Below are 15,379 nucleotides of genomic sequence, written 5' to 3' on the forward strand. Positions count from 1 at the left end.
GGTGACAGCTGAAACTATTCTATGAACGGTCGTAAGCACTGTAAATGCGTTTTTGAAAATATTTGTCAACTCTTGGTGATTAACAATGCATTTTTTTTTAAAAATCAGTTTTACTAATGTTTTTAAATTTATAAACAATTGAGATTAAATTAGAAAAGGAAAATTGATTCTGGTAATTGGTTTTACTAATCTAATAAAATAATTTTTAAAACATGTTTTTTGTTATAATGTAAATTAATAATGTTTTTTTCAATACAAAAAAATATGCAGGTTTGCAAAATGTAATAATTTTATTATTGTTGCAAGAGACACACGTTAACAACAAATAAAACAATTTTTAAATATACAGCAACTTGTTATTGTTGAAACATTATAATATTTTGAAAATACAATTTAATATTTCCACAAATCATGCAATTTTAGTTATAAAAATATAAATTATAAATCAGAAGCGTAATTACTAAATAATTGGCAATGTTTCGGTTTGATTTTATCATTCTTCTTGGATGGTGCCCTGTCAGGGTCCCCTGAACGTTGGCGGTCACTGGAGTTAAAGCATCTCTGTCCTGCGCTACTCTTATTTTCCGCAGCCAGGACATTTTATTATTATTAAACTAATAGATACTATTTACCGCTTTTTTATGTAGTTTTTAGATTTAAAAAAAAAATGCTGTTATACAGATGAGAACTTATGGATATAATACTTGTGTACAATTGTTATGCACTGAAAAAGATATATTTAATTAAAATTACTTAATTTATTTGTATGTGACATTTGAGTTGATCTCAAATAAGTCACGATTAGCACTAATTATGAATAATTAATCTCATTGCCATAGGGTAAAATATGTTTTAAATATAATTGTAATTATTGATCATTGACTGGGATACATTCCACGTGGATTATTTGTAATAAAAAAATAATTTTAATCGGGATTAATGATTGCATTTTTATAAACAGATCCCATTAAAAATATTCCTATATTATTGACATGTGACATTCATTCTTTTTGTTTGTAATATTTATAATTGTTGAAAAAAAAATGATTGACTAAGTATGTCTGTACAGATTTCTTTAAAAATAAAGACTTATTTATGCAAAAAGGTGTTTTTATTAATACAGTGGAACCTTCTATATTCAGCATAAATCCTGTTCCATTTCTAATGAATATAGAAGATGAAAAATATATAAATTAACTATGTATTTTCCAACTCCATGGGACTTTTGTTCTGCGCTGAATTGGGGACATAATAATAAATAAACATTAAAAAAAAAACATTTCACAAAATGAAAAACATTTTGATAGTAGAATATTTAAAAATCTGGCAGCTAGCAAAGAAAATTACTAACGTGGAGATATTTAAAGAAAAAAACAAAATTATATGAAATTTTCCTGAGAAGGTTTAAAAGATACATCAAATTTATTACAGTAAGAACTCCGATTATCCAAACTATAGTCATCCATCTGGATTGCCAAATATACAGATCATTATTAGGAAATAAACATTAAAGGAAAAGTAATTTTAATTTAATTGTGCAATTTCAATTCGCTATATTATTTTAAAAGCAAACATTATTTTTTTATCAGAGGTTGGAAATCATCACGGCAATTCTTAGTTTGTTGGTACCTGCCCGAACAAGTACCGAGTGATGCGCCTTCTACCTGCACTGCGTCTTCCTTCAATCCTTCCCTGTAGAATGACTTGTACAATGTTATATTTTTCGCCTCTCATCACATGCTTAAAGCACTCAAGTTTTTTTTTCTTTATGGTCTTCAGTACCTCTGTATCTTTATTCATCTGTCAGAGAACGTCATCGTTTTGGCACTCATTAATCTGAATAACTGGAGTTTTACTGTATTTGTGAAATTTAGTAAGATTAATGGAGAAAATAGAAAAGACAAAATAATAACAGTTACAAAAAAGAATTAACTGGCATAAATAAAGTACAAATTTTGTAATGAACAAAAGAAAAATAAATAAAATTACTGGAAAGATATACAAACATTAGGAATGTGATTATACATAAATAAAATGCAGTCTAGGAAGAAGATGTAACTCCTGACTTAAAATTGCCATGATACCGTATTGCCATAACCTCCACCGTGGAGTGGCATCATAATAAAAGATTTATCTTAATTTTATGAGGTATGTATTTATACCTATAATACATTTCGTAGCCTTAATTTAAATACAACATAAGTCACAAAACAAAACTTGACAGGAAACACAATCTATGCATCATGAATCAGTAATTTTGTATGAAACCATAGAACTAAGAATAGTCCAGAAACCGCACACGCGCATCAAACAGAAGGCGACTTAATTACTCTTAAAGGAGTAGTTTTACGTTTTAACCCATTATTTTCTTTGTAGACGTCACTCAATACGCAACTCCCGATTTGAATTAAACTATGCCGTGTCGTGTCGTTTTAAAGTTTAGAAATACTGCTGGGATTTTAAAGAAACAGGATTGGATCAAATTTCATGTGGAAGTAGCAAATGAATGTGTAAGTAGCATTTGCATTACTTACAAATTTAATTATTTTTCCATCTGTCAGATCATCAAAGAAAACAAAATGGACATTTTGTTAGTGTTGCCAGGGTGGTAAATTTTTTATGCTACTTTGCTCATCTAATGAGAGAACTAATGAAAATTGGACCTCTCGCATTAAACAACGCCGTAGTGGACATTTGACCGGCATTATTTTTAAAACATCATATATATATATAGTTATATAGTTGGATAATTTACATAGGCGCCATTTTTGTGAAAACATTACATAAAAATATCAATTTTATGTAAAATATAATTTTTATTTATTTTTTAAGTTCAAAGTTCAATAATTAAATTACTCTTATTGGATGACCCTTTACTTATTTACTCTGTTGTGCAATCAATGTTAACGCGTGTATGATAAAATTTTAGAGGAATTAACAAATTGCTTGTTTTAAAATATATAATTATCTTACATTTGTGCTATGATTATATTTTTCGCGATTTGGCAACATTACGCGGAGACTTCACACATGCGCGCGGCGAAAGTGGGGCAAAATTAGGGGTTTTTTGGACACAGTCCGATGTATTCAAATATGATTCTACGCTCTCTGGACTATTCTTTATTCCATGCATGAGACATTAATGTTTTTTTTAAACAAATATTTTGTTTTCAAGGTCTACATGATTTTAAGTGTTTTATCTAAACAAACGTAAACTACTGTACTATTGACCCCCTACTGACTTGCACTGTTTTCCAAGGAATATACATCTTCTTCGAAATATGCGTTATTCGACAAATGTGTTATATCTCTTTTCTGTCAACAATTTCTTCATTCAGATGACAGAGATAGTTGCTATTTTGTACGGTGAAAAATATTCAATCATAATCTCAAATACAGAACAAAAAGACTTACATTGTATTTAAATTAAGGTGATGATATTTTTGTCTTAAGTCTTTCCAGACACTTTTCATGACCTTAATTCAAGTATTACTGTTTGTTCTAAAAGTTTACATATAATATACATAGAATTACATAGAATAAACATAACTTAATAGGTAAAGCAAAATAAATAAATTATTCTAAATAAAAACTGTTCATTATTTGCTATGTTTCGCAGAGTAGTATCGGACATTATTTTGATAGGAGCCCCGGGCATATTTAGTGAGCAGAGCATTTACATTCAGTTTATCAGTTGTGAAGCGTCTGAAAAAAGGACAAAATAAAATATTAATACATACTTCTGTGAGAATATGACACTTAATGTCAAAAAAATATCAATATAAATAAAATATAGAAGTAAACCAGGTATTGAGAGATGTCAAGGCTGACTAAAGTTTATTTTAGTATGGTATTTATGGTATCTATGCAGGCCTACCAATGAACAAAATGACTCGCCTACAATCTGTATTGAATGCTGCAGCGAGACTTATTTTCGGAATCTCTAAGTTCAGTCATATCACCCCACTACTTTGGGAACTACACTGGCTATGTTTTCCACAGAGGGTCGAATACAAACTCTGTTGGCTTATGTATAAGTCACTGCAAAACTCTTCTCCGGAATATCTAAGGGAACTATGCATTCCAGATGAACTAGCTGACAGGCGTCTCACGCTTAGATCAGCTACGTCTACGGCGAGAGGAAAAGTTATTATACCTCTACGCAAACAGCGCACTAAATTTAGTGAACGCGCATTTGCGGTCGCAGGCCCTATGGCATGGAATGCTCCCCAGCAGAGGTGCGAGGCTGAGAAAGTGAAGTGATGTTTCGGAAAAAACTTAAAACCCACTTGTTCTCTAAATCATTTGAATAAATCCGTAGCATGTGACAACAAAATAAATTGTTTTAATTATATTACAAATTTAAAAGCTTCAATTAAATTTATTAAACAATAAAATCACTATGTAAAGCGCCCTTGAGGTATTATATTACAAAAATGGCGCTATATAAGTTATCCATAATAATAATAATAATAATAGCATCTTTATGTGAAATAACCAATGACAATAACATCCGCATACTGCAGGATTTTGCATTTTCCTGAGACTGTTGAATCAAGATCAATATGGATATTATACAGTAGTGGACTAAGTACAGATCCTTGTGGAAGACCCTTCAAGATTTGTCTAGTAATTTTTTGAAACCCCCCATTTACAACATTAGTTCTTTCTTTTAATATGATATATTTATAATCACCTGAACAACCTTAAAAGGGATATCTAACATGCATAGTTTGTCTTTGAGAACTTTAAGATTCACATTATCATAAGCTCCACATATATCGATAAAAGATGCAGCGGTGCATTCGTTTTGGGAAAACGCAATTCGAATATCAGTTGAGAAAAAAGAGAGATTATCAGTGGCTGATTTGTTTCATCAAAAAACCAAATTGAGAAGCAGACAGTAAGAAATTGCTCTCCACAAACCAATCAATGAAATTTTTACCATACATGATGATAATGCTATAGGGCGGGTATGATTCTCCCTTCAGTGGATCTGGAAAGAGTGGATCTGATTTTGGAAAGTTTTGAATCAAAAAGTGTGAGATTTGAACATATTTGAGGGGGGGCTCCTCGATTTGGAAGGGCGAGTCAAACCAGGATTCATGATTACGAATGGCTGAAGAGTGGTATGAAATCTCTTCAAGTGTTGGAACATGTGAAGGCGCCAATTTGTCGACAAAATTAATGATCCAAGCTGAATCGTCTGAGAATTTTGTATATGACAAAGAAGTTGGTGACCTAAATTTACCCATGGCTGTCCAATAAAACCGAATTAATTGTGCTTCATATTATGATCGTTTTCTGCTAAATTCACTATTCTTGTATTGTTGAACATCTGTCAATGTCTTTATTATCGGTCTGAAGAGCACAACCATTGAAAGAATTAGTGTATGGTAAAAATGAAAAGGGCTTTAATTTATAGAGAGTAAAACTAATAAATAATAATATAAAGAAACACGACCTTGGAGCGGATTCTTTAAAAACTGTATTATTATGCAAAGAAAATTGTGGATGAGAAAATTGTTTTGGATATTGCTGGATTGCGAAGAGGGAGACTTTGCAAAATCAGCGCATGATTTTCCTTTGCTAGATGTGGATTTGGCAGCTTCACTATAAGAAATATTTTACTTGGTCATGCTATTTTTGATGATATTTTATCTTGGGTATTCTGGACAGATTTTATTTGTGGCTAAATGATTTCGTGAACAGTTGAGACATATGGCATTCTGAATTTCAACTTTGCAAGTCTCTCTCAGATGCTCCAATCTACACTTGAAACATCTAGGTTTGGACCTATGTATTGTCTTGGTCTGTCCATATCTACAACACGAAAAACAAAGAATTGTTGGGTAAATGTATTGTTTAACATCTATTGCCGAATAAAAGGCGAATACTTTCTTTGGTAGAATCTGCCCTTGGAAGGTTAGAACAACTGTTTAGGTGGGTACCCACGAAATTTTTTCATCGACACCTTTCTTGATAGTCAGCGAGATTTTATAACTTTTCCAATGTCAATTGGCAATTCAATATTTTTAATTATCTCCTAATGAGTCCACCTAGAAATACCTCTGACCAGACCCATGCGGAAGACCAAATGAAATGGAATAAACAATTTATACCCTTGTGTTATCAAACGATTATCATCTATAAAAGAAGTTTGCCTCTAAAAAGTCGGAAAATTGTACCGACACACGGTTTCGGCCAATAGATTTTATTCCCGCATGAGGTATGATATTGAAAGTATTAAGAGAATGCAGGAGTTTACCAAGTTAGATGACATTTAATGAAAAAGATGAGTTAGGAAAAACATTTTTTGGACAAAAACACAGAAAGAACTGTCTCTCTGGATACAAATATATTTGTTATGATAATATCTGCTGAATCTGAAGATGAAGGTCGGTTTGATGTTGAAGATACCTGAGAAATAGGGGTTTGAAGATGTTTGAGGGTTTGTATTTGGAATATCTTTGACAGAATAAATTTTGCATAGTTTTCTTACTTTATTTGATAAAATCGGGGAAGAGGATAATGAAGTATTTGATGAAGATGTAGAGGGGATATTTCTCCATATTTCCACATAATTTAATTATTTAAAACTATAAAATCGTATGACAAAGAAAAAAAAAAACAAAAAAGTTATTGTTACACTTTACAACTGAAACTGAAAATTTCAGAAGTATGAAATTTAAAAACATTAATTAAGATCGAAATAATAAAAATAAATATAGATTTGGCTTATCTGTGAAGTACTCCTTTACCAGCAACCATTAAAAAACTAAATAAACTTTGAAAAAAATCACAAAAACACACAAATATGGCAAGATTATTGGAGCTGAACACTGAACCAATTGACAATTACAGCTGTCAAAACTCAAGTCACATTATTGATATTATGTAGGCACTGATATAAATCAGTTTGAATGTTTCGCTCAACAATGTAATTAATTTATTTTGGACACGAAACAATTTTATTTCTTTTGAATTGTTTCAATGGATAAGATTTCTTAAAAAAATTCTAGTAAATAGAATTGATGGTTTTCACCAAAATATATCAAAAAATTAAAAACTATCAGTGGATTTTTATACATGATAACTTTGAAACTAAACCTTGCCCCTAAAGCCCCAAAAATGGCATAGTATAATTCTCAGAGTAATAATGCGTGAACCTAATATATACATATTTTTTTTACTGTGTCTTTTACTATGTTTTTTGTTTTTACTACATATTTCACTATGTTTTTTGCTAAACATACATATATACATTTTTTACTATGTTTCTTTATATGACTATTTTTTTACCACCTTTTCACTGTGTCTACTTCCTTTATTTATTTTTTCTGTGGATTGATTGCTGTTTTCATATTTTTTTGACTGTCTTAGAATGTCTACTAGTTTTAAAAGTACGTGATGCTTTTCCTATATAAAATGACTTGCAGTCATGGCACATCAACCCCTCTCTTCTCTACTCCCGTAGCCACGCCCACTCTACCCTCACTGTGAAAAATTTATATATGTTATGTTAGTTAGTAACTAACCCTGAAGAAGGCATAGTATTGCCGAAACTAATTGGTTGTCAAATTATAAAAATATTAGTGGTACATAAAAACAAAGTGATTTTATTTTATTTTAATATATTAAATAATAATGTTCCACAAAGTGCTTCAGGCATCAAAAAAATACTAAAAGTAATTAGTTGCAATGCTAATCGAATTTGTTTCAATCTTATTTCAGCACTAGTCCACGAAAGCTGTGGCAAAATCTTGATAAAATTTTGTTCTCAAATTTATTTTTAGCTTCCAGACCTCTCTTTTTGCACACATGTATAAGCAGGTTTTAGATGACCAAGATTTTACCCTGCATAAGGTGCTGAAAAATATTCTTATAGTTCACATTGCGCAGAGCAGTGCAAGTGAGATAAGTAGCGCCTGTTATATGGATAGCTTAAACGATTGGTTTTCTTTAACTAGTGCAGGAAGTTCTATCTCCTTTAGTTCGGCATATTTTTTTCTTTCAATTGGTTGTACCAAAGTTCAGATTCAACAATATTATTGACTTATAATTCTTCGTTTAACAAAATGAGTCAGATGGGGTAAGCACCCTGCCCCCCCGTGGCTACGCGTATGATACTTATACTCTTTTTTCGTGACATTACATATATTATTTGAACAAAATATTCCCAAACAGCAAAAGTGCTGGTATGAGGTGATATAATTTATTATGACACAATAGTTTTATTAAAAAGTCGAAAAAATAACATCACATATCACTAACACGGGCTGTAAGAACGGTTTTATTCAGGTGTTTTTTAAGTACGTATATGTTTTGTATATTTTTTAGGTCATTAGAAAGTGAATTGTAGAACTTTATAGCTGTATATACAAAACTGTTTATTTTTCTGTTAGCCCTAATTGTTTGCAAGTTAAATTATTTGAAACTCTTGTATTTCTTGTTTGTATATTGCAGTTAAAATTTAATTTAATATTTGTGTTAAGATGAAAAGAAAAATACTTGATTGTACCGTGAAAGCGTGCATAAACACTATTTTCCCCATAACCGAGTGGAACGTTAATATTAAAGAGGTTTGATATGAATTCAAGTTAATAGTTTATATTAGGCATTTAAAAGAAAATGGTTTAAATCTTCCTGCTCGAGCTGACTTTCACAAATGACAGATTCCAGACATGGATTCTGAACATGTGAGAACCATTGCAGAAGACTGATGTTTGTTAACTGACCTTTAGTATAAAATGCTTTAATAAGTAATATAAAAATAAGAAATAATTACTCTATAAATGGGGCGATTTGTTCAACTGTCCATTTCTGTCTTGTTTGGAACAATACTTTCAATCTATCGTTGATATTTTCAGGAAGTTTTGCTTCACTGAATGACCATATCATTTGTGGGTTGGATTCCAGGTCGCAAAGGGCAATTCCGTCTAGCATTTTTTCCTGAAATATAAAAAAAAATAATGACGAGACATGGGAATTGAGTAAGAAAAACAATAGGGTCTATTCACGTTTCAGTGAAATTATTATTTTAATTTCTTCGTTCTAATTCTCAAAGAGCCCTTTTAATTCCCATCCACAATTCCTCTTTCTTCTCTAACTCATATAGGGTCCATGTGGCTCAACTGTGGAATCACCTCAGTTCCAATATCAAAGATGTCTCGACAGTAACTCTATTTAAATCACGTTTAAAGAATTATATCCTTTCTCTTCCTAAGTCTATCCTCCTTTCACCTTTCCTTTATATTCCTTTTTCCCATTGAGTACTAATATTGATTTAAGGTAATTTATATACATATATTGTTATTTCTAGTTTTGTGTATCATCATCAATTTTCAAAAATGTATTTTCCATTGAAAACACTTTGAAACAATGATATGAATTTGTAGTGTTTGAATGGAGCCTGTTGTTGGATCGGTGACACGGTGACAGTAGCATGAGTATGGGTGGAGGGTTGTTCGTTTGGTGGAGGGATTCTCCTTTTTAGTTTTGAAACGAGAAAGGAGAGAACTTTCTCGGAACTATTAGACTTATCTATGTTTATGTTGCTTGCAGACCCGACGGTTGGGCCTGGTTGCGCACTGTGAACCAGTTTTTTTATAAAATAATTCAACATGACATTGGCAAAAGCATCAAATTTATTATGCAAAGCTATATTATTTAAAAAAAAAAAAAACACTTGTATTTAATTGGTTGGATGGAGGAAATTGCCATTTGGCAATAATCCCGTCATTGTACAATTAAAATTATGTACAAAAAGTTAAAAAAATAAAAAATATTTTATTAATTAATCAGTTGCTTAGAAAAAATAAGACAATCAACTTACATTGGCGGTCATTCCTTCAGGGAGTGAGTCCCTCCACGCCTGCATGAAATCACTCAAATTAAACTTAGCTGCACTCTCCAACAACACTTGAGCTAAAAGTCGGCAAACCTTATCTTCCTTATACTTGTAAAACTGTACGCCGTCTTCGTTTGTCGTTTTCACAGTATAAAAATCGAATAAACTATCTAAAACTACTTCAGGGACGAGATTTTTAAGCGATTCCACGGTTGATATTTTGATTATTTTATCAAGAGGCCATGAATTTTCGTCAATTAAGTCCAGCATGTGTGACAAAACTCTGAATTCGTATTCGAAACTAAGGATTCTATAATGTCCGTCGATTTCGATGGCTTGGATGTTGTCTAAACCTTGCAAAAGCTCTACGTCCGAAGCTTGTATAACGTCTTGCAAGTCGTCGAGAGACAAGAGTAACTTTTTGTCTATTGTATATTCATATTCCTGTCCGGAATACTTGGTGAATTGCAAAAGTTCCTTCAATTTGTTCAGGTGTGGCTTGCAGGGTCGTGGTTCCAGATATGTATACATAACTTTGAGTATTTCTTTGTTGGCTAAATTTCGTGGTGATTTGACGATTTCGTCAGATGTATTCAGGCTAGTGTTTGCAGATATATTGGTTTCTTCCGTAGATTCATTGAACGAAGAATCATCATCAATTTTGGTTTGTTTGCCCCATAGAAGCCCCGGTATCAAAAGAAGACTGTTAGAGGTCTCTGCTTCTTTGATGTCATATGTTTTGGTTGACGTGCATAGAACGGCATTATCACTTTGTGCTCCTGTAAATATTTGTACAATTTTACAATATGAGTAAAGCTATAACACATTTTTGAACAACTTTGGCTAAGAGGCATTTCTCTGTGGTAGGTCCAAGAATCTTTAATTTACTGGATCAGGTGATATAAATTAAAAATATCATAGCACTATAAAATTCACCTGCCATATTTAAGGATATTTATTTTTATATATTAAAAGAAAACAATATTTACAAATAAACAAAAATTATAGGCCAATTATATTTTTCTCTGCATCATTACACTAAAAAAAAAATGTGTGGATTTTAGCGTTTAAATTTGTTCACATATTATTTTTAAGCTAAGCAAAACAACGTAACCAATAACAATGTAAGCGGTTACGCTAGTTCGCCACCAAAAAATAAACCTGTCAGAGTGATAGGCAAAACAGCGTTACTCTATCACTATACACTATCTTAAAAGCGGAGGGTATTTAAATAATGTGGCTGTCATTTCAGTATTGGCAGTAACCAACCATTATAAATCCCATTTACTGAATTATTAAAAAATATATATATGGAACAATAATTTTAAAAAACCTTCTCCTGCACAATTCACTATTTGTCGCTTACGTTGTTCTGCCGATTATGGTCCGATATATAAATGAAAAGTGCATTTAATTCAAAGCAAATAGAAAAACGTAAACATAAAAATTACATAACTTTTAAAATAAATTATGGTTAAAATATTACTTTATGATACCTTTAAATACAACAGTTCCGCCAGAAGATATTTCATCCATCAGATGTTGGTCAAGTTGTAAGAACTTGAGGTTTTCGAAGGAAGCATTATCCTCGGGGAAACTCAGGACTTGTGAGATGGGGGTCAGTTCAGATTCATGAAGTTTGGCATACTTAATTATTTCACGGACGTCTGAAGGTGTTCGCTCATACCTAAAACCATAAATTAATCTAATTTTAACAGATTTTGGATACAAAAATGAATCTAAGGACTTAAGCTTTCTTGGCGGTGCCCACATACAAGGAAAAATTGGTTGTTGCCATACAAGAAAAGCTGCCCAAAGGAGCTCTGTGTAATCTGGTAACCTAGGCATCTTAACGAAGGTAATCCCGAAGTATAATATGAGGCGCTGAGAGCCATGAGAGATAAAGCGACATTCGGCACTAATGAGTTTTTTTTTTAACTCCTAGGAATATAATATCTACTACATGTATTATATGTTTTATAAATAATAAAAAAATGAAAATTTAATCATGACTAATAAAAATACAGTATTTAAAATAAAGGATTAAAAGTAAATAATATGGAAATATTTCACGTTAGGAAAGCTTTAAAAAATAATGTTCCTTTGATCAATAATCAAACAACCTTTCAATATAGCCCGTTATACGAGGTTCCCTTACTTATATTCAACACTTAAAAAGATATTTAAAAACGTATATGTGTACACTTTTGCAAATACGTTCACATATTATTATTTTTTCTGCCGCAACATATCGGTTCCTTAGAACGGGCAATGCCTATATAGGAACCGATAGATCCTTTCATGTATTCCGCTATACCGCACTCCTCTGCTTGTTTGATTTATCTTAGTGTTTAAGTAGAATATTTGTCTGTAATTTTGTTAATGTGTTTTTTTAAATAAATAAATTGATTAAAGCTGGAACAAATAAACCCAACAAAAATGAATGTAGAAAGAATGCACAAAGAAATTGCCTTGCTCACAGTAGAGCAACAAATGAAATATAATGGAGCAATTTTTGTGCATAAAATAATTAAGGGGATGAATAAAATAAAAACGATAATTTAATTTAACCAACAATGTCATACATATGAAACATGGGGTAAAAAAAGATAAGATTATCAATGAGGAGAAAAACAGAATTTCAAAACTCATTGTACAAGGGATTGAAGCAGTACAATGAGTTACCTGAAGAAATAAAGGAAATAGAAAAAATCAAAATATTTGAAATTAATTTGAAAAAATGTTATTGAGAAATTTTGATAAAAAAATTGTAATGTTATCAAAAGTTTATACAAGTTCTTAAGATGTTATGAACTAACAGAATAAAGCATAAATAAATCAATAAAAATATTTTTGGCTAAATCAAAGTTTAATAAAAAATTATGCCATAGAAAAAAATGCAATCACATTTCATGTGTAATTGGAAAATTATGTGTATGTAGCAAATGCATTACTTAAAAATTTAATTATTTTTCCATCTGTCAGATTGTCGAAGAAACAAAATAAACATTTCGATAGTGTTTACAGGGTAGTAAACTTTTTTACCCTACTTTGCTCATCTAATGAGGAGCTAATGAAAATCGGACCTTGGATTAAACAACTCTGTGGTGGACATTTGACCGACAATATCTTTAAAACATCAAATATTTTTTAACATGATATAAAAATATCCGTTTTATGGAAAATAAAATTGGTTTTATATTTGAAGTTCAAAGTTCATTAATTCAATTACTCTTATTAAATTACCCTTTACTCTGTTGTGTCAATTAATATTTCCGCGCGCACAATAAAATTTTAGAGAAATTCACAAATTGCTTTTTTTAACCTTACATTTGTGTGATGATTATATTTTTTTCCCATCGTGCAACATTACGCGACGAAATCAGGAATGCGCGCGGCGAAAGTGGGGGAATAGTGGGGGGATTTTTGGACACAGTCCGATGTATTAAAATATGATTCTATGCTCCTTCTGGACTATTCTTAAAACTATTTACATACACAAATAAGAAGCACAAAATTTGTAGTTTTACATAACCTTACTTATTTTTTAAATAAAATCTATTTTTTAAAGCTCTACCTAATTGTAATTTTTAAAAACGAAATGAGTTGATTTGAAGAAAATATATATTTTCGCGTTGATTTTGATACCCATTAACGTAGGTACATTTAAAAATATAATAAAATAACTTTTTTTAATATGGCAAACAGAGCCTACGTGAACTTGACCATGTAGAGACTAGAGACGGCCACCTGCAACAAAAGCCTAATATTCTAACTTCATTGCGTATTACATTTTATTTATGGAAAAATAATATAAACGAATAATAATTACAAATAACTGTTTATTTCCGTTTGATCACGGAGAACAGCTTTGCTACGATTTATATAATGTTTCGGAGAGGACTATGATTCATTTTGCAGGGGTATTACAATAAGCAATTCGAATTTCCCGCGCAGACATGTGACCAACATTAACAACGCGCATATGCGCAGCATTGAAAAATAACCTAACCTAAAATATTTTCTACATAGGAATGACAGCAAACATTTTAGCGTAGTGAGCGTAGTTGTGTAATCAGTTTTGTTAAAATTCGAAATACGTAAAAAATTGTGCAGTGCAAAATTTAGTGAGTTAAGAACAATAGTAAAAAATGGCTTCGTTGTTCGGCGATTTCGGTCTTACTTCGAAGAGCCAAGATGACGGGTCTATGAATTCTACTCCTAGTAAAGGAGGCACGGGTTCCATATCACCCTTGTCACCGTATCTGAACTTTGATCCACATTATATTCCTAAAATTCAACCCGAATTCATATATCCAGACGAAAATTACAAAGCGCATACGACAAAACGAACTTCGGTAGCCCTCCCACAAATTGGCGCGAGCTGTATTATAGGAGCTGGTGAGTAATTGCTTTGAATTTTTTCCGTGCTTTACGACATTGAATTGAAACAAAGGTGACGAAATTGAAAAAAAAGTAATAATAGTTTTTTTGAGTAGCTTTTAAATTATTGTAAAGCTATCAACTGATTTCTTTCGAGTGACACATTGACAAGCTTATTTTTTTGGCTAGAAAATTTCGTCTTAATTATAATATTAGAAGATGTATTCATATATATTATAAATAATATAGATGTACATAAATTAAATATAAACTTAAATGCATAGTGTTTAAAACTGTCTGAGCATTCTGTTAATTAAATAGATGCGAACGTTTTCACGGTCACTGTTATCAATATGTTAACAAAACACTCAGTTTACCCTGAAGATGGCTCCTGCAATGGTAGCCGAAACGTCGGAATAATTCCAACACACGGTATCACCCAAAAAAGAAACATATTGATTTTGTTGATTATCTCTGTATATTAAGTCTTCTTTGTTTATTCTCACATGTAAAATTATTCAAAAAAAGCATATTGCTAAGCATCCTCGGCACGTTAGTGAGGTTACATTATTTTATTATTAATCTTCGTTTATAATGGAAGAAAATAAATAAATAAAATCTTTATCTATGTAAAAAAAGTACAATTTTGAAAATTTGCTACACAGCATATTTATCTCACTCATGTCTTCAATTCTTGGTCCTAAGATGTGGTCCTACAGAAGAGTACTGAGGAATTATACGGAAATATCACATTGCAAATTAAGTACTAGACTGAATTGGTAAAGATCGGCACACACTGAAGGGGAGGAGCCCATATTAATCATATTAAGCTTTTAGAAACCGTACTAAAACTAATTATTAAAATTATACTTCATAAAAATTCAACTTTTCCCTCCAACCAATTATTTCAGGAAGTTACGAGAAATTTATTGCAAGTTAAATGTCTAAAATATTTGTTCTTCTGGCTGTCCATGGTATTCTCAGCATTCGACACCAACACTACATCTCAAAAGCATCTATTCTTTCCTGCTCATGTGCTTTAATTGTCCACGTTTCTGCGCCATACAAGAATATTGGGAACACAAGCGTACGCACTATGAATATTTTTTGTTTTTTTCGAGATGCCCCGATCTTGCCAAATTTTGA

General features: G+C 31.4%; 1 protein-coding gene across 1 annotated transcript; it reads right to left on the minus strand.

Moving 5' to 3' along the window:
* Positions 1 to 3,481: 3,481 nt before the first annotated feature.
* On the minus strand, positions 3,482 to 11,537 carry LOC148271178 (sister chromatid cohesion protein DCC1; the record flags this gene model as incomplete). The annotated part of the gene is made up of 4 exons (XM_088241731.1): positions 3,482 to 3,705; positions 8,789 to 8,952; positions 9,836 to 10,629; positions 11,347 to 11,537. Coding segments are annotated over 4 exons (1,255 nt in total), but the record flags the coding sequence as incomplete, so codon positions are not given.
* Between the last annotated feature and the right edge of the window lie 3,842 nt (positions 11,538 to 15,379).

The sequence above is a fragment of the Micrasema longulum genome, unplaced genomic scaffold (assembly GCF_059751315.1).
Source record: "Micrasema longulum isolate JH-2025_06_02 unplaced genomic scaffold, ASM5975131v1 h1tg003040l, whole genome shotgun sequence".
NCBI classification, from domain to species: domain Eukaryota; kingdom Metazoa; phylum Arthropoda; class Insecta; order Trichoptera; family Brachycentridae; genus Micrasema; species Micrasema longulum.